Source organism: Echinops telfairi, unplaced genomic scaffold, assembly GCF_000313985.2.
Source record: "Echinops telfairi isolate 266 unplaced genomic scaffold, ASM31398v2 ScPeMD7_7;HRSCAF=31, whole genome shotgun sequence".
Taxonomy (NCBI): domain Eukaryota; kingdom Metazoa; phylum Chordata; class Mammalia; order Afrosoricida; family Tenrecidae; genus Echinops; species Echinops telfairi.
Genome location: NW_022103904.1, coordinates 24,011,377 through 24,031,807, shown reverse-complemented (window position 1 = coordinate 24,031,807; position 20,431 = coordinate 24,011,377). Strand labels below are relative to the sequence as shown.

At 45.7% G+C, this 20,431-nt stretch overlaps 1 protein-coding gene across 1 annotated transcript in view; it reads left to right on the top strand.

Moving 5' to 3' along the window:
- The first annotated feature begins 2,569 nt into the window (after positions 1–2,569).
- SH3GL3 (SH3 domain containing GRB2 like 3, endophilin A3) overlaps positions 2,570–20,431 on the top strand; it is a 168,596-nt gene continuing 150,734 nt past the window's right edge. The window contains exon 1 of the mRNA XM_004708083.2: positions 2,570–2,686. Within this exon, the coding sequence (XP_004708140.2) occupies positions 2,642–2,686 (45 nt within the window). The 5' untranslated portion in view covers positions 2,570–2,641. The remainder of the gene's footprint in view (positions 2,687–20,431) is intronic.

Genomic DNA, 20,431 nt, shown 5'->3' with positions numbered 1-20,431 from the left:
ACCTGGCATATCAACTTGAAGAGTTTGGCTAATCTGCTCAGGTGTGGATTGTTTAATTGAGAGTGAATTAATACCTTCAGCTGGGAGGGGTGGATCTATTGACTGGGGTGGGTCAATTGTTTCTAAGGGCTCAATATCCTCCTCTTCTGGATCATCAGCCCAAATGTTCCCATCCATGTTTCAGGGTCCCAACTTTTCCCGATCAATGCCCTCACTTTGGTATCAGACACTGCTCTAGATCTGCAATTCAGCTGCTGTTGTAATTCAGCCACTCGCATAATGAGACTCTGGACCTGGTTCTCAACAATGACAGCTTTTGCTAGAGGGGGGAAGGCTCTCCTTCGTAGCACAGATGGAAGTTTTTAAATCCGTTAGTCTGCACTGAAAGCGCGCTTCTGAGGCTCTGAGACCATCCCTCTCCTTAATCACTTTCCATTGTAAGAAGGACCAGCCCACCAGCTTCCCTATACTTGTCATCCTGACAAAACTCCTGGAAAATATCAAACATACGATCACTCAGAGCCTCTCCTTTAACCAGCACCTCATCTTTCGGTGGTGCTACTGTAGGTATTAGCTTTGCTTTTTCACACCATGGATTAGTAAGAGTAGTAGACTTATCCATGCTTTGGGGCATAGAAGTAGCATTGTTAGTGCTGTGAAGACTATTCAGGCTGGAGAGCCAATTTAAGAAGCCCATATTTATGATTTTATTTCCCTAGAAGCACTCCTGGTACCGTGTGTTAGACAGGGTTTTCTAGAGAAACAAAACCAGAATGATAATATATTTATACAGATATATAGATATATAACATCAGAAATGAACAGTTAATTAAATTGTAAAGCAGTACAAATGGCTGAGTGCAACTCACTCTGTGAGGCAGTTGTGAGACACTGGCAGTCCTTCAAGTCTTGAGGGCTGCTGGGTAGTCCTCTGTAGAGCCATTCAGGCTATTGGGGCACAGGCAGCAAACAGCAAGGCAGGTCACCAACAGCCAGCCAGATGACAGGGTCTGACAGTCCCCAGCTCAAGAGGTGTAAATTCCAATCGTGTGACGAAGCAGGTCTTGAAGGAACCTCAAATTACAGGGACACAGTCCACGGGTTAGGTGTCCTACAGGTAGTGTAGCTTGCAAATTGAGGCAAAGAACAAGCAAGGCAACTGCACACTGGTCCAATGATCAAAGAGCAAGAGACAGGAAAGGCGAGGCTCGCCAAGCCATTTATCTCTCTGCCCTTCAATTAATCCCACATGTGTTTATGGGCCAGGTTGGCACAAGAAACTACCTCAGATGGTCTCTAAATTCAGGTGGAATATATTCAAAGTTATTCTTTGCCTCTCTTGGACTTTAGTATTCTTCAGCTTCAACAGGAACTTGCATATGAATGGATGATAGTTTATTCCAGTCAGCCCGTCCTTGCTTTGAGTGATGATATGCATTTCTCCTTCCACCAAAGTCATTGCCATGGAATGGATTCTGATTTATAGCAACACTATAGGATGGAGGAGAACTGCCCTTTTGGGTTTCTGAGGCGGTAAGTCTTTTCAGAAGGAAAACCCGTCATCTTTCCTGAGGAGCCACTGTTGGGTGGCTGACCTCATGGTTAGTAGCCAATATATAATCTACTCAGCCACTAAGGCTCCTTCTCTACCTCCACTCCCAAAAGACCAAACGCACGGCCAATTGAATCAATGCTGAATCATAGCGACCCCCCTGTGGGTTTCCTAGACTGTACTGTTTATGCAGTAGAAAGCTGAGTGTGTTAGTCTGGCTACATTAGAGAAACAAATCCATAGAAGCTCATACTTATAAGAGAGAGTTTTATAAAAAGGGTAAGTGCACATCAAGAAAACATCCCAACTCAGTGTTGCCCAAGCCCACAAATCCAACATTAGCCCATATGTCCGACACCAATCCACAAAGTCCTCCTCCATCTCACAAAACACACGCCCCATCAGCACAAGGAAGCCTGTAAAAGCTCTTGCCTCCGCATCATCGCTTATGGTCAATTCTACTCTGAGGAGGCAGCCCTTCCTTGGTCCTACCTTGACTGCCTTCCAACTTGATCTGCTGCTACTATTCACACGGTTTTCATTGGCCAATATTTCCAGATATATGTAGATCGTGAGATCCTTCCCAGTTTCAAAACATAAACACACGGAAACGCACCCCTGAGCAAAGGTTGCCACCCCAAGTTCCCGAGGCGCTGAGAAGGGCTCTCTTTCCCTCCACTCTGGCAGGGACAGAGTCCGATTCATCCTGTCCTGTGCCCAGCAAGAACGCTTTTGTAACCCAGCTCCTGGGGGAGACGTCTCCACGCACAGTGGCCGAGCCCCTCTTCCAGGCGGTGCAAGTCTTCCCAGTCTCCACGCAACAATGAAGCGTGGGCGGCCCCAGCGGCTTCATTTGCATACTGCCGAGGCCTGGCCAATGGGCTGCGTAGGGGCTTTGGAACGCCGTGTTGCCATCTGCGTGCGCGCGTGTGGTTGTGTGACTGTGACAGCGGCTGTGGCCGTGGCCGTGGGAGGCGGGCCCGGCGGAGCCCAGCCGCGCGGGGACCGGCCGGGGGGCCCGCGCCCTCCCCAGCATCGCGACCGCGGGGACCGGCCCGGCCCGGCCCCCGAGACCACCTAGCAGTCGCGATGTCCATAACGGGGCTGAGGAAGCAGCTCCACAAAGCCAGCCAGGTAGGGGGGCAGAGAGGAGGGCGGCCGGGCGGTGGGGGGCTGCCATGCCTCCAGGGCTCCTGGACCTCTGGGGTCCCGCTTTCGGAAGGGCCTCTCCCAGGGTTGGGCTGCTTCCCGCCTTGGAGGGCGCCCGGGTGGGTGAGGGGCAGCCTGCCCTCCTCTCTGCTCCTTGGCGCCTCCTTCCCCCTAGGCCCCCCGTCCCCGCCCCTGTCCCAGTGGCTGTAAATCCGAGGGGTTCGGCGCGGGTGGCGGGCCGTCGTGTCCCGGGCGTGATGGAATCGTGGGCGTCCCAAGGCGTGGAGCCCCGATGGTGACTCTCCGCGACCTGCGCCTGGAGGTGCGCGGTCCCAGCAGGTCTTCCCTGGAGCTCCCAGTCTTCTGGCTGCGGCCAGCAGCGCCCTGGGCCACGACCCGTCATCTGCTGGCTGCCCAGCAGACCTCAGAGGTGCCCGAGGTGCCCAGCAGGTACTTGGCGCCTTGCCGGGCTCCCCACAGCGCTCCCCTCCCGCGCGCGCCTCAAAAATGGACCGCGCGCTCGACTGCCCCTGGCTCCAGGGCTGGGGCGCTCCACTGCCCCCCTTTCTCTCCTGACCCTCTTCCCCGTGGTGGCCTGCGCTCGGCAAGGCGCCAGGCTCCAGCCTGGCCAGGAGACCAGGACACAGACATGTAAACAAACAGTGCCAGACACACCTCCGCACAGAGGATGGCAGATAACACAGTGGGGGCGTCAGGGAAGGTTTCCGGAGGAGGAGACACTTCTTTTTGAGTATAAGTAGGAAGAGGAATCCTGGTTGGAGGTCTGGACTCCAGCATTTAAGGAGGAAAGGGGTTTTGAGAGGAAACACTTTTGTATTTTAAGATTTTCGGTGCTACCCGCCAATGCAGAGTTCACATCGTAAAGCCTGTCCCCACCCATGCTTAGGCATCAGGTCTCTACACAACCCCAGCAGCCCTTCCCCACCGCAAGCAGGGGTGGGTACATTTCATTCAGCATCTCCATTTGTGGCAGTGGTCAGCTATCTCTTCCGTTGGCGCGGGGACACTGCTGAAAGGAGAGGATTCTCAGGACTGTGCTGGAAGGCACCCACACTCCTTCCACGGGAGACTGGGGACACTGGGTGGACAGTGGTGTTACGCAGGCCGATAAGGAGCTAGGAGGAGGAGCTAGTTGGGAAAGGGGATGCTGGGTGGAAATGGTGGATTCATGCTGGACGCAGAACTTTAGGTGTCTGTCGGACACCCTGTCATTAACCATGGAACATGTAGGCGAAGCTCCTGACCTGCAGTTTAGGAGATAAGGCCAAGAGCTACAGATTCTAAGGGGTTTCCACCCCCAAAGATTTAAAAATCAAAGTGTGAATGTAGGTAAAAAATGCACAGTGGACTTGATGCAGACTAAAGGAAGTGCCCATATTTAGAACTACATTCAGCTCAGTGCTTGATGAGCAGTGACTACTCAATATTTATTGAATGAATGAGTTGGGGGGTGGGGTGGGGGTGGGAGTGGGGAAGCACAGGAAGGAAAGAACTAACAGAACCCCAGAGAGTGGAAAGAAAGCATCAGGGCACCTGAGAGGGGGAGCATTTTGTGACAAGAGCCATCAACAGGTGCTGCTCTGAGTCATCAGCCAAGAATCTTTGAACCTGGTGCCGCTGTGGTCAGGGAAGAGCCTGTACTTGCTGCCTGGATCTGGTGCCACTGTAGTCAGGGAAGCGCCTGTAATTGCTGGCCTCTCTAGCATTGGCAGGGAATCAGCTTCCGTGTTTTTTGAGAAAGTCTGTCTTCTTGGGTGCAAAGTGTTAAGAATGAATCTCAGAGAGAAGCTATAGCTACAAGCCCTTGGTTGCTTCAAGCTGGTTTCTGACTGTCAACCAGAGTGAATGGTGGAAAATCCCAGGAATCTGTTTGCATCGAAGCGATACCCTGTGAGTGATGAGGTACTGTGAACTTGAAAAACAAAATGAGTAGCAGGTCTAATTTAGCTGTGATTTTTGTGTGTGTGTGTGAAACGGGGCTGAAATAGTTTGTGATTTTATTTGAAAAGAAAGACATCATAGATTCCTCTCCCCCTCTCCCGAACTCTATGGTTGAAACTTTGTTTTTGTTTTGCTTAAATATTCAATTGTTACTTAAACATCTGTTGTGGAAGTCTTTCTAAGAAATCGTGCAGCGCAGTAGATTTTGGCTGAGCAATTGGACAGGATTTATTATACTGAGCATGCAGAAGGGCAGTGGAGCAGGGAGACCTGGACGAGATGGATGGACAGAGTGGAGCAACAATGGACTGAAACACAGCAGTGCTTGTGAGGAGGGTGCGGGACTGGGTGTTGTTATGGTGTGTTGTGCACAGGGATGCTTTGAGCTGGAGCTGACTTGGCGGCATGGAACGTAACATAGCATGGTGCAGCATACCATGACCCACATGATAATGAAGAATGCCGGACCTTGCTCTCAGATGTTTGCATAGCAGATTAGAATTCGTGTGGAACTTTCCGAGAGGCAAGGGAAATTGAGTCCTGATCAATGTCAGGAGCTAAATTATTCTCTGGGACCCAGACTGGGTTCTGCCACTCACTGACCAGCTCTGCCACTGTGGGAGAGTGACTGAACCCCTTTGGACCTTGGCTTTCTCTCTTTATAATGAGTGACAGGGTTTAAAAGATATGTCTCTGTTTTAAAATTCATTGTGCCAATGGTTATGCATCTCTTTGAATTTATTCAATGCCACTGAATTATCCACAGTCCCAGTTTTGAAATTCTTGAGCTCGTCACTTAAAGCATTTCAGAGAGAGACAACGGTGATTTAGGGGATCTCTTACTGACAAGAGAACAAGGGTCATGGCCAATTGAGATGATTTTCCTGAGTGACAGGCCAGGTAAAGTTACTTCTAGCATTGTGGTTAACTGGTACTTCTGAATATCACAGTTATCTCAGAGGAAAATCCCCTTCATGGGGAATGAATTGTTTACCTTGTGTGGGGGTAGAAGTAAATGCGTATTATTTTGTCTGCATATGGGAACTAACAGGAAGAAATAAACCAAGATGAGCAGAGTATGCATTGATTTAACAACTAAACCAGCTTTTTCCAAGTTCATATTTAAATGATTTTTACCTGTCCTTTTTAGTGGTTTATTTCACTCTTCTGATAGGGTTGCAGCATGAGTTATCAGAAAGAAATCTGTATCACGTCTTGAGACCATTGTGGTTTCTTGTTCACGTGCGCCTGACCCGTGATAATATAACTTACCATGATTACATTAGAGCTGCCACGCATGGGTTTGCACTTTACATTTAAAGATGCTTACTTTACAGTAATTATATGTGACAAGTGACAGCAGCTAGTGGCGGTGCAGGCCTCTCAGGCCACACGGTGCATGCTCTGACTTGGACAATCACTGAGCTAACAGCCACCTTCTTTTTCTTGAAGGACTGACTTGCCTTCCAGAGGCCTAGCCCTCATTCCATTAAAGGCGAGGAAGCAGTCTTTTCTTTCCTCCTTTTTTTTCTTTTCTTCTTGTCTTCTTTCTGGACAGTAAGCCTCTGGTGATGAAACTCCTATGAGTTACAGCCAGGTGGTGGATTTGCTTCTTATTATTAGCCATTATTAGCTGTGTCCTTGGACATCTGTCTTGTGACCCAGCAACACAGTAAAGAACGGGGTACCTCTCAAGCAGCCATTTAAAAAATTAACCTCTCCCCTTTCTTTTTTAACTCCTTAACCAGAAAAGGCTTGAGTGGCCCTCAGGGGCCCAGATATAGCCACCAAAAGGAAGATGAGGTTGGCTAGGCTCAGTGAACACCTCAGAGAAGGACATTCTTTGTAAATTGTGCCGTTCTCTGGGGAGCAAATGCATGTCTCTTATTTCACTTTCTCATTAGAGAGAAAGAGAAAAATGCACTTTGCAAAATCCATAATGATTTATTTTTTTCTCTTAGACACACCAGAAAACATAATAAAGCGAAAGCATTCTTGTTTCTTTCCATGTAGATTGCTTGATTAATCAATCTATAAATCCATGTGGTAGGTCTGGGAGCCAGGGTGCTGGGGTAGATGTTCAAACCAAATTGATCTTTGTTAATAGCCAAAGAAACAATATAATCTCAAACATTTCTTACTACCAATGATGTTTTGTTCTTAAAAGCAAATGTAATTCAGGTATCATTTGGAATTTGATGAAATAATGCATTTGAAAGAAATGATTTCCTTTGACCACTGTTTCAGATACATATTTTTCAGCTTATTGACAAGTTGAGTGAAGTTATACTTCCTAAGGTTAATGGGAGGAGATCTGGTATCATAGTGGGTTACCCATTGAATTGTTAACTGAAAGGTCAGCAGTCTGCAGCCACCAGCCCTTTCAAGAAAGAAAGATAAGCTTTCTACTCTGGTATAGAGCTATAGTCTAGGAAACTCACCAGGCCCGTTCTACAGTGGGTGAGATAGTTTATTGTGCCAACCTGGCCGATAAACACAAGTGGGATTAACTGAAGGGCAGAGAGATAAATGGCTTGGTGAGTCTCGCCTTTCTTGTCTCTTGCTCTTTGATCATCGGACCAGTGTGCCTTGCTTGTCCTGTGCCTCAATTTAAAGGCTACACTACCTGTGCGATGCCTAGCCTGTGGACTGTCGCTGTAAGTTGAGGTCCCTTTAAGACATCGCTGAAGCTGGGGACTGGCAGTTGGTGACCTGGCTGGCAGTTGGTGACCTGCCTTGTGATTGGCTGCTGTGCTGACATAGCCTAGCTCTCTCTATAAATAGAGGAATATCTGGCAGCAGACAGGACTTGAAGGACTGCTAGTCTCTCACAAGTCTCTCATGGGAGTGAGTTGAATTGAGCCATTTGTAGTGCTTTATAATTTAACTGTTTCTTTCTTGTATTATATATTTAACTGTATATGATTTAACAGTTCATTTCTTGTTATATATCTAATTGTCTTTATAAAGAAATATATTAAATTACCAGCAATTTGGTTTTATCTCTCTAGAGAACCCTGTCTAACACATTTTCGTACCAGGAGTGCTTTGAGTGGGATGGCAGTGAGTTTGAGCTTTGTGAAGGTTAACAGGGGTGAAGTCTCTGAGGTTAGCCCAGCAGTTAATTGAAAGGTTGGTGGCTGTGACCTACCCACAGCTCCACAGGAGAAAGACCCAGAGATCTGCTCCTGTACAGATTACAGCAAATATTGAATGATGCAGCAAGCATTAAAAGAAGATGGGAAGAATACACAGTTATCGTAACAAAAAAGAGCTAGTTGCCATTTAATCACATCAGGAGGTGTCATGTGAGCAAGAGCCAATGGTTCCAAAGGAAGAGAGGTTCAAGCTGCTCTGAAAGCATTTAGCAAAGCTCTAGGAATTGCTGGAATACCAAGTGAAATGTTCCAACAGGCTGATGAAGCACTGGAAGCACTTACTTGTGTATGCCAGGCACTTTGGAAGACAGCTACTTGGCCAACTGACAGATTCATATGTGTGCTGATCCCAAAGAAAAGAGACCACATGGAATGTGCAAACTCTAGAACCATGCCATCGATATTGCACACAAGCAAATTTTGCTGAAGATCATCCAAAAATGCTTGCCACGGTATATTGACAGGTAGCCACCAGAGGTTCAGGATGGATTCAGAAGAGGACGTGGAACAAGGGGTATCAATGCTAATATCAGATGGATCTTGGCTGAAAGCAGAGAATACCAGAAAGATGTTTACTTGTGTTTTATTGACTATGATAAGGCATTCGACCGTGTGGATCATAACAAACTATGCATAATCTTGAGAAGAATGGGAATTCCAGAACCCTTCATTGTGCTTATGTGCAACTTGTATGTGGACCAAGAAGCAGTTGTTTGAACAGAGCAAGGGAACACTGCATGGTTTAAAATCAGGAAAGGTGTGCGGCAGGGTTTTATCCGCTCGCCATTCTTATTCAATCTGTATGCTGATCAAATCATCAGAGAAGCTGAATTATATGAAGAAGATTGCAGCATCAGGATTGGAGTAAGGCTTTTTAATAACCAGTGACAGGCAGCTAATGCAACCTTGCTTACTGAAAATAGGGGGACTTGAGGCACTTGCTGATGAATCAGATCAAGGATGGCAGCCTTCAGTAGGGACTCGGTGTAAAGAAGACCAAAGTCTCACAACTGGACCAGTAGGTGACATCATGATACATGGAGAAATGGTTGAAGTTGTCAAGGATTTTATCTTGCGTGGATCCACACTCATTGCTCGTGGAAGCTTAAAAGAAGAGATGAAAAGACAAGCTGCATTAGGTAACTCTGTTGCCACACGAGACCTCTTTAGAGCAGGGGTGCTCACACTTTTTCAACATGCGAGCTACTTATAAAATGATCACGTCAATGCTCTTATGAATACATGCATGTATTCATAAGAGCTTTGAGAATTCTTTATATGTACAATGTATATGTACCTTACATAGCTGCATGAGTCCATATTGCACAACACAACACAATGAACTATGTGCATTTTTATCATTACCTGAGTTTACTCTGATGACTTGCACTGAATGGAATGAGCCAGGGATGCATAGTCCGGACAGTAGCTGCTGACAGCCAGCCTCAAGCACATTCCAAATGATCATGGTGGAACGGTACTTGAACTTAATGATATTTATGTGGGAAAAGGCTGACTCACATCAATAAGTAGAGCCGAATCATGCAGTCAAGCAGGTAGCACATTTTCTCACGTTTGGGTACTTTCCCTCTGCGAGTAAGTTCCAGAACTGTTCATGCGCTCTGGACTTCAGCTGAATGTCGGCTTGTAGTGTCAAAATCTCCCATTCCGTATGAAAGTGATACGTTTCTGTCTTCTTACTTGGCCCAGCTCCCCCACTTATTTTAATACCCTTTCTTACGCTTAAGAGAAAAAACTAAGGTCTAAAATTGGCGATAACTTAGCTTGTCAGTTTTGCTGCACTAGCGCAGTTGTTTGCGCATGCGTTTGACACCTAAGATTGCATCTGATTGGCTGCGCTGTATATCAATTAAGTGACGGGATTGATGATAGGCTTACGTCTATTTTTTTAATGCCATGCGATCTACCCACATTACATTTGCGATCGACTAATAGATCGCGATCAAAATATTGAGTACCCCTGCTTTAGAGTATTGAAAAGCAATGATCTTACTTTGAGGACTAAGGTGCGCCTGACCCAATTGTATTTTCAATTGCATCATAAGGACGTGAAGGTTGGCTATGGACCAAAGCAGACCGCCTTACGGGGCTGGAGAAGAACATTGCGAGTGCCATGGATCGCACAAACTCAGTGGTTCTCAACCTGTGGGTCGCAACCCCTTTGGGGGTTGAACAACCCTTTCACAGGGGTCACCCCATGCATAACAATAGCAAAGTTACAGTTATGAAGTAGCAATGAACATAATTTTATGGTTGGGGGGTCACCACAACATGAGGAACTGTATGAAAGGGTCGTGGCATGAGGAAGGTTGAGAACCACTGGCTCAAAGAACAAACAAATCCATCCTGCAAGAAGGACGGCCTGAGTAGGCCTTCGAGGCAAGGATGGAGAGACTTCGCCTTATGTGCTTTGGACATGCTGTTGGGAGAGGCCGGTACCTGGAGAAGGACATCATGTTTGGTAAAGTAGGGGGACAGAAAAATAGGAAAGCCCCCTACCAGATGGATTGATACGGTGGTGCAACACTTGACTCGCGCATAGGACGGTCTGTGAGGGTGGCACCTGACCCACCCGTGTTTTGTTCTGTTGGACACAGTCTCCATGGGTCAGAACCAACTGATGGCACTTCACAACAGCACCACCACCAAAGGTTACAGCCTAAGAGACCTGTGGAGCAGCTCCCCTCTGTGACTGTGGAGTAGCTATGAGTCGCAATCAATCTGACGGCACCAGCAATATTATTATCAGCATGTCTTCCCTAGAGAATAAAATTCAGTTAACACAACAGACACACTGCTTTCTTTGACTAAAGGATAGGTGAATGTGTTCTGCCACTGTTGGACCTGGGAGAGAGTGTTAGAAGGAGGGGGTGGGAGATCACTTGGAGGAAGTGCTGGTGAAGGAGTCAGGGAGATGTTGTTGCCCTCAGAACCATTGTAGTTCTCCTCCAAAATGCCTTCCTTCTCAGCGGGCTCTCCCCAGGGTCATTCTCATGTGCTCTCCTGAACCAGCAGCTACAGCAGCCATTGGCCTCGATGAGCCTGGTCTTGTTTTACTGACATTTGCCCATTGGGTGATTGCCTATTGCATTGGTGAGAAAATGGTTATAGAAGTGTCTTGAGGAATTTCCTGCCACACAACTGATACTTCCTTATTCTTTAAAGGTAACAAGGGAAGTCCTAGTCCCATAAGAATTTCACTGGGAAACCTTACCCCATCTACCCGACAGGCCTGATACTGCTTCTTTCAGATTTCTTTTTGTTCCCTACACCCAAGGAATATTTAAGGGATGTGAATCCCTCTAGAATGCTAACACTTCCCTTTGGATGTGGTTTACATTGAAGAATGCAGAGTTCTTCAGGTAAGGGTTAGAGAGATGGAACGACTGCTATCAGAAACCTGTAGACTTAGGTGGAGTATGAGGTGGTACCCCAAAAATACTGGAACAAAGCTCCACTGTGTAGAGCTATCATAGTACTCATTTTCCCCCTGCTAGGCGAGCATCCAGCAACTCGCTCTGAGTTAGTGCACCCAGTGACATTGCCTGGGAAGGTTCTTTCTGGTCACAATGATTTTTTTTTTGTAAAAGTATGTTCACTTGAATTTCGTTTTTTTGTGATGGCCGATGTAAGAGAACAGTGTGAGACTGAAACTTTGTTTCCTGCTTGGGGAAAGATGCCACGGAAACTGTTGTGATGTTGAACACAGCTTACAAAGATGGGAAAAAACTCAAGTGTATGAGTGTTTTTCTCATTTCCAAAAAGGTGAAATGTTGATTGATGACATACTTTGTTCTGGACATCCATCAACTTCCCAAAAGGACAAAAATGTTGACTCATAGTACATTTGGAGTTCATTCCACCAGATCAGACTGTTAATCAAGCTTTCTATTTAAAGGTTCTGAAAAGACTGTGTAACAGTGTGCAACAAAAAAGGCCTGATTTGTAGCAGACAGGGGACTGGTTTTGCCACCATGACAATGCACCTGCTCACGCAGCCATCTCAGTTTGCCAGTTTTTGGCAACAAAAGAGCATGCCTCTCTTGCCCTAAGCATCTTACTCACCTGACCTCTCTCCTTGAGACTTCTTTTTGTTTCCACAAATGCTGAGGTCCATGAAAGAATAACGATTTGATGATGTAGAAGAGGCGAAGAAAAAAACCCAAAAAAACGAGCGAGGTGTTGTCAGCCATCCAAACAGATGAGTTTGAAAATATTTCCAAGAATGAAATCGCATCTTTGACAAATACATTAAGGTTAATGGAGAGTACTTTACTATGATAAGGTTGTTTTTAAAAGAAAATTTAAATATATAGCATTGAAAATAAAATTCCAGGGTTTTTTGGTACTCCCTCATATATGTTGAGAGGCAATAGCTTTCCACTCTGAAAATTTTATGTTTGATGAAAGTTTCTATGACTCACTTGTACTTTTTGACTTACCCTCATATGTTGTCCTCTCACTCCCATCTTAAAAAAAGAAAGAAGAGAGGCCTTCCTTCACCTCCATTCCCTTCCGCCCTGTCCCATTCTCTCCTCCTCTTCCCAACAAAATATGTTGAGAAATTGTTTGCTGCCTCTGCCTCGACTTCCTCATCATCCATTCTCTCCTCAAGTCATTCCAGTTGATTTTCCGTCCCCTCTGGTTAGATACTATACTTATGTAGGCTTTGAGTGACTCTGGGCTGTCAAATCTGATGTTCACATTCCCATCTGGACTTGGAGCAGCGGTGCACCAGAGGACCCTTCCCTTTGAGAATTTCTTCTACATGTTGACTCAGTTTTCCTCAGAACTCAGTGGCTGCTCCTTCAGATCTCCGTAATTAGCACTTCTAATCCCTTTGGCATCTAGATCCTGGGGTTCCCAGAGCTCTAGGCCCCTTTGTCTTTTCTAGCCTAACACTCTTCCAAAGTGGCTTATCCAACTCCCTGAATCTACATACAATCTATATAGATGCTTCTCTATTTGTGTCAAGTTGATGAGGACTCATACCTAGTAACTTCATGTAACGGTACAACTGTCCCAGGGGGTTTCCGAGGTTTACAGAAGCAGGCTGCCATAGCTGTCTCCCTCGGAAGAGCTGGTGTGTTCAGAACTACCAACCTTTGGTTAGGGAAGGAGTGCTTAACAACTGTACCACTAGTCTCCAAACTCATAAGTCTAGCTGCCTACATCATCTCTCCCTTAGAGGTATATAAAAGGTATCTCAAACTTCAGATGTCCATTCCTGAACTCTATATTCTCTCCAACTCAACCTTAGTTTTCCTCTATTGGTCTCAGTCTCGGTCAACTATATCATTATCTGCTAAGCTGCTCAAGTAAACAAAGCAAAACCAACCAACCAACCAACCAACCAACCAACCAACCAACCAACCCCAAACAGTCCTCATCCTTGATTCCTTTCTTTCCCCCTTATCCAGTTCACCCACAGGCCTACCTCTTGGTTCTACTTTTATTTCTAATCCATTCACTTTTCTCCACCTCTATACTAACATCCTGGTCCTGGACATCGTCGCCAGTTGCTTGAATGACTGAAGTGACTTCCTTATCAATTTCCAGACCTTCATTCCTACCTACCTACAATCCATTTCCCCATGGGCGGCAGGGCACTTGCTTAAAAAAAACAAAACAAAACAACCTTTAATCCTGTCATTCTTCTGCTTCTAAGTCTTCAGCGGCTTCCAATTGCATTTAGAATAAACCCAAACTCCCTCCTTTGACCTATGAAAACTCACCTGATTTGGCTTCTCCTATCATTCTCCTGCTGATATCCAGCCACTCTGGCCTCTGCAAGTCCTTTCATAAGCTAAGATCTCTCAGGCCTTTGTGGTAGATCAGCTTGGTATCTTTGAGACTATTGTTATATAAAATTACAACAACAAAAAAACCCCCCCAAGACCGAAACCCAACGGGCTCAGGGAGGAGATTCTAACAACAGAACCACAGTGAGGAGATTATACATTGGGTCTTTATGCGTTGGGACTGGGCACCTAACAGCCACCACAAACCTTGTATGCTTTTGGCTCTTTTAAAAATCAGACAGTCATGGTTTGCTAAACCAGGATGCCTTTAACTCTTGATCTTTGCAACATGGTTCCTTTTTTGTCAGCACAGATTAAAAGGGTAGCCTCTTTGGAGCATTCTTCTTTGACCACCCAATTAAAACAGACACATGCCCTCTCTTTATTGTGCTATCCAGTGTTGTTTTGTGTGTGTTTGTGTGTGTGTGTAATACTGCAAATTAAAAAAATGATTCCAACCTCCTTGGGAGAAACACTTGGCTTTCTACTTCCATAGAGTTACAGTTTGGACACTCACCAGGACAGTTCTACCCAGTCCTATGCACTCACTATGAGTCGTGATGGACTCAATGGCAGTGAGTTTTAAAACTTTTACTCCAACACAATCAATTTCCTTTATAATCTCATGCATTTTTAATATTTAACTTTATTTTTTTTTAGTTAGAGATTACTGTAGATTCACACATGGGCTCTGGTGGAGTGGTGGGTTATGCATGGAGCTGCTAGTTACAAGGTTAGTGGTTCAAATCCAATAGATGATCTGTGGGAGAAAGATAAGACTGTCTACTCCTATAAAGGCTCAGGAACCCAAAAGGGTCAGTTCTATTCTACTCGGTAGGGTCGCTATGATAGCAGCGAGCTTGGTTATCAGTTTTTGTAGATTTCACATATACTTATAAGCATTTATACTAAGAGAGTTGCTGTACCTTCACAGTTTTTCATAATGGTTAATGTGGTAGTTACATAATCTGGTGTCAATTTGGGACTTGAGAGGATTAAGAGTGAAGGGGTGGAGTCTACCCTGTTAATCAGGGCATAACCAATGAGGCCTCTGTTTGGGCATGGCCTTCTCCTGAGAACTCTGGGAACTCCAATATTTCTTCCTTGAGGCAGAAGATATACTCGCTCACTGCTCACTCCCTGGGAGACATTGCAGCTGACAAGACACATGGAACTACCTAGTGCTCTGAGCTGGAGGAGCCACATGGACCTACCCTGATGCAGCCAGAATCCTGGACCTGGAGAAGCCATGTGGAAACCCCTGCCAGAGCTGAGATGCTTACAGCGCCACTGGATCTACAAGACTTCCCACTCACTGGCCTATGATCCTCCTGCATTTGGCATCATTGCATATGTTTCATGAGTCTGAAGAGGATGTTATAGATTGATGTCGGACATATGGGCTAAAATCGGAGTTATGGACTTGATCTGGACTGGGTTGGGATGCTTTCTTAATGTACAATTATCCGTTATATAAAACTCTCTCATACACATATGCATGTTTATGAACTTGCTTCTCTAGTCTACCCAGACTAACAGTTAACTTGAAAATGTAGTATAATATCATTTGGCTCTTTTTTTTTTTTTCCATTTGGCTCTTCTTTATATTGTGTTTTCTGCTGACACATTTTTCTTTCTCACTATCCCCCTCCCCTCCCAAACATGTTCATAATTGTTTACTGTGTCAGTGTTAGCTTGGGCATTTTAGTGAAACAAATCCACAGAAACTCATGTATAAGAGAGAGTTTTATATAAAGTCTAAGTGCACATCAAGAAAACATCCCAACCCAGTGCTGCCCAAACCCACAAGTCCAACACTGACCATATGTCCAAAACCAGTCCACAAAGTCCTCCTCCATCTCACAAAACACACGCAATGACTGCAGGAGGAAAGCCGAATCAGTGAACATGTAAGCATCTCAGTGTTGGCAGGGGTCTCCACACGGCTGCTCCAGCGCCCTGGGCTGCATCGGGGTAGGTCCATGTGGCTTCTCCTCAGGGATGTCTTGCAGGAAGTGAGCATTGCCAACTGAAGCAGGGAACTGGCTAAGGCAGCTGCACCCTGGTCCGACCATCAGAAAGCAAGAGATCTGAGAACTAGAAAGGTGAGGCTCACTGAGTTATTTATCCCTCCGTCCTTCAATTAACCCCACATGTGTTTATTGGCCAGGTTGGCACAATAAACTACCTCATTTACTGAAGCATTTTTTAAAATATAAATCATTTTATTGGGGGCTTGTACAACTCTTATCACAATCCTTTTTTAAATGTCTGCTTTAAAATCTTTGTCAGAAAACTTTAAAATTCTTTCACTCGGACATCAATGCTTTTCCTCATTCCGTCTGAGATCATACTGGTTTCGATCAGATGAGTAATACCTTGATTGAATCGTGGGCATTGTAAGCATTATGGTATGACACACTGGATCTTGTTGAAAGCATTTGATTTTGCTGGCTTTGGCGGCACTGTTTTGGCAAGGGGAGGCAGAAACATGGCCTTTTTTATGTCTAGGTGGGGAGAGAAATCTATTCAGACTCCAGTGACCCTCAGGGCTGGGGCTGGGGAACGTGCATCTTATTGCTGCTGATTGGGAATGGGAGTTTAGATAACACGGTAGGCTTCTACGGATTCCTCCCGCCATGGGAGGGAGAGGAGTACCTTGTTACTGCGCCCCCATGGGGCCTTTACTGATACTACAGGAGAGATTGATTTCTTGGGTGGTGATGAAAGTCCTGACTACACCAAGCCCCCTCTGATTCCACACCAGCGGGAAGGCGGATGTGTACTTTGGCCCTTTTCGGTGAGGAAAGACGTTTGGGTTCACCTTATGGTCTTTGCTGGTACCGATGTCGGGGAGAGGGTGGGGCTGTTAACACCTGGGGAGGATGAGGTTCTGCCTTCTTCAGTACAGGTGTTGGTGGCGCCTCACTATAGTTTGTGAACCCATCTATGTTTTGATGTAGAAATGGAGGGGGAGGGGCTATGGATTCTTTTTCTTCCTGTGGTTTCTGATTGGAGCAAACTTCTCCTTTCTGGTCCTTTGGCTGGAGAAAGTGAGCTTTTCTGTGGTTTTCTTCAGTCTGCACCTATGGGCGTGTCTGGATTGTTGATTTCTTTCCCTCCCAGTCTGAGATACATGAGGGAAACAGAAAATTCAGGAAACTCAATAATTTCTCCTTCCCTCACTCGAGAAGGACATCACCTTTGGTAATGTGGAGTGGGCAGTGAAGGACAGGAAGGCCCACAGGTTGCAACAATGGCCTCAAGCTTAGGAACAATTGTGAGCATAGGGCAGGACCAGGCAGGGTTTCGTTTGGTTGTGCATAAGGTCGCTGTGCGCTGGAGCCAACTTGATGGCACCCAGCAACAGCGTGTATATACCTATAGATAGTGGCATAGCTGTTATGAATTGGGCTGTGATTCTCAAGGTCAGCAGTTCAAAACCACCACCTGCTCCTCAGGAGACCTCCAGGGCTTTCTACTCCTTACAAAGTCTTGGAGACCCACAGGGGCAGTTCAACTCTGTTTTGAGGGTTGCTGTGAATTGGCATTGACCCCATGGCAGTGGATTTGAGTTTGTGTCACACAGACCCCAACCCAGCTCTCGGCTATCTTGTCAATGCTGACGTTATCCGTCATCTCTCTCTATAGAGATGCACACATCCACACTGTTTGAAGTCCCATCACATATGTACGTATGAATATATATGTCAATATATGGTGTTTTTGCACAATGATTTTGAAGTCTTCTCATGTATGTGTGTTCGTATAATGTCCAGAGTTTTCAGTTGCAGCTACTGATTTATTGGGAAGGACAGGCAAGTTTATGTGCACGCCATCACTGCGTAGTAGAAGCACTCTGGTTGACCCAATTTGAAACCTCTTCTTAGAAGGTATTACTGTCTGATAATTTCTTCTTTATACATTGATTTGCTTATCACATCCACCCCTCGCTTAGAGCTATGGCCAGGTTCCAAAAATCAGGTCGTTATTCGTAAGTCAGCACTATATGAAAATGAAGGATCACCACATGAGATCACAACTCCAAATGACATCATCACATATCAGCCAGATTACATCATTCCATAACTGCCAAACCACGGAGAGCCAGGCCCCAGTCAAGTTGACTTGTAATCGCCACAGCCCAGTGTCACTCTTGCCTCATGTCTTGGAGTTTGCGACTGCCAGATATCTTATGTCATTAATTAGCAAATGGGTTGGATAGATTTTTAAACGATTGTTGTACAAATGAGATATCGGATAATGAAATAGTTGATAAGTGAAGAGGAAGTGCGTGCATCTGCAGGAGATCACACACTTTGTCTTGTTGATTCTGGGTGCCCTCTAAGCCCTTCAGACATGGCCTGACACCGAGTAGGGGCGCTGTTGTATCTGTTTGGGCTGCGAGTGGATGCTTAGCAGGGAGCAGGGATGGTGAGTCAGATTGCCCACTTCTTGTTACTGCCGGCCTCTTACTGCCGACATCCTTTTGAGGTTTTTTTCTGTTTCCTTTTTGAGGAAATGTTTGAAATCCAGGTTTTATGTGACATCTTCTGGTTTGAAATATAGGCAATTAAAATTTAAATCGTTAAAAAAATGGTATACAAGCCAAAAGCACATGTGTGATGAATTACTATCCCTGCCAAATAGTGGGCAACTTTTCCCTTCGAAGCCTTTGGTGGGCATGTGCTGCTTGAATGGTTCATCTGCAGGTCAGGTTTTTCTCAGGTTTGGATGTAACAAGGTGCTTTCTGGTCACCCGTGGCATTACCAGGGCTTGCTCAGGAGCTAAATATGGTCTCTGTAGAGTCAGCTGCGGCCTTTCCCTGTGTGTACCTGGAGAAGGAATGGGACATTTGCTCCCACGCTGTTCTGTTCATCTCTTTGAAGGAGCTCGGCGAGCATCCTGTGGGGGCTGATCAGGTGTCAGGCCAGGGAGCTGGCGAGTCATGATGTAAACTGGACATTGCTGAATGGGCAGGGCAGCAGCGGGCAGGCTCTGAGAGGAGTGGATAGCCTGACCAAGTGTGGCAGAGGCTGCGACCTTTTACAGAATATTTCGAGAAGAGGATCCAAGAAGATGCAGCTTCTGAAATGTTAGGAGGCAGATTAGAATCCCTTTCCGGGGTGGTCCCGTTGAGCTGGAGCATCTCAGTAAAAGTTGTATGTCTCAACAAAGCAGGATTGAATAATTTTACCTTTTTTTTGTTTTTTTTTTTTTTACAAAAAGCATCCGCCACCATCTTTGAGTGTTATCTATCCTGGATTCCTATTAGAATCCCTGGGTGGTGCAAACAGCTGAGTTCTTGATTATGAGCTGTCAACACAGTGGGTCTCTCTTATAGATGATGTTTCTGGCTCTGAGTTTATACTTCTGCCTCGAATAAGTGGCTAGACCACAATCTTACAAGGGATTGGTTAATCTATTAGGTAAACAGCATGTGTACAACCACCCAGTAGGAGTGGGAATTGATTAGTTACTATGCACAGTAAGTAACTCTGACCTTCCCAGGAGATTGGTCAGTTCATGGTGTGATGGGAGGGCTATGGCTTGAAATTGATAACAGAGCAGCTTACATCAGGATCAATTTCATAGAGGTTGTGGGAAAGCTCACTACCATCAAGAAGAAGATCCTGGAGCAGGATACAGCCTTTGGGTCCAGGGTCCCTGTGATGAGAACCTCCTAGACATAGGAGCCAGAGAGTTATAACACTGGTGAATTGTGAGATGGTGAGAAACTGTCAATGATGGCCAGAGCCCCGCAGCCAAGAAACAGTGACTGCAGTTGAGTGATAGGAACCAGGAAACCAGCCTGAGGAGCTTGCGCGCTCACACACCCACGAGGGACAGTGGGAATGAGCTGAGTGCCTTCAGGCAAGAGGCTTGTTTCTGGATACTTGGTGGTTTCAAGGCTGAGAGAAGGGGGCTGCCTGCCAGCACATTGAGAAGCTGATCACTCGTCTTGAAGAACTGTCTCCTGAGTTACTTCCCTAATAAACCATGTACTTGCGAGTGTGATCTGGGAGTGCTGTGTGGCCACTGCAATGATTTTTGGAACCTAACCGAGAATAAAGTGCTGTGAGAATGGTGATTGGCATCAGGAATGGTAACAAAATTGGAGATACTGATACTGATACTCATGCCCCCTTTTTAATATAGACAGACATAGAAGACACTACTAGATTACAAACCTTTCCGTTTGACATTCCATGCCCACCAGATGTTCCTCAGAAGATAGGCCTGGTGATCTCCCTCCCAATGGTCATAGCTTTGAAAACCCTATGGAGCCACAGTTCTACTCTGAAAATTGTGAGGTCACCATGGTTTGATTTTGGTTTTTGGATCCTTACATTTAAATTGGTATCTTGATCCCAAGTACTTTTCTCAAGAAAAGACAGTGCCTTTGTCTCAGACATACAATCCTGCCTCTCCAAGGGCTGATGTCTCATTATCAGAGACAATGAGGTATCTGAGCTCAGGGATCTAGTTCTAGGGTAGCATATAATACAGACATCTCACAGAGTGAAAACTACGTATACGGATGGCTGCTGTTGTGTCGGTGTGTTAGTCTGGGTCCTTTAGAGAAACAAATTCACAGAAACTCATGTGTAAGAGAGTTTTATATACAGGTTAAGTGCACATCAAAGAAAACATCCCAACCCAGTGCTGCCCAAACCCACAAGTCCACCCATATGTCCAACACCAATCCACCAAGTCCTCCTCCATCTCACAAAACAGACACAACGATGCTGACTGCAGGAGGAAAGCCGAATCAGTGAATGTGTAA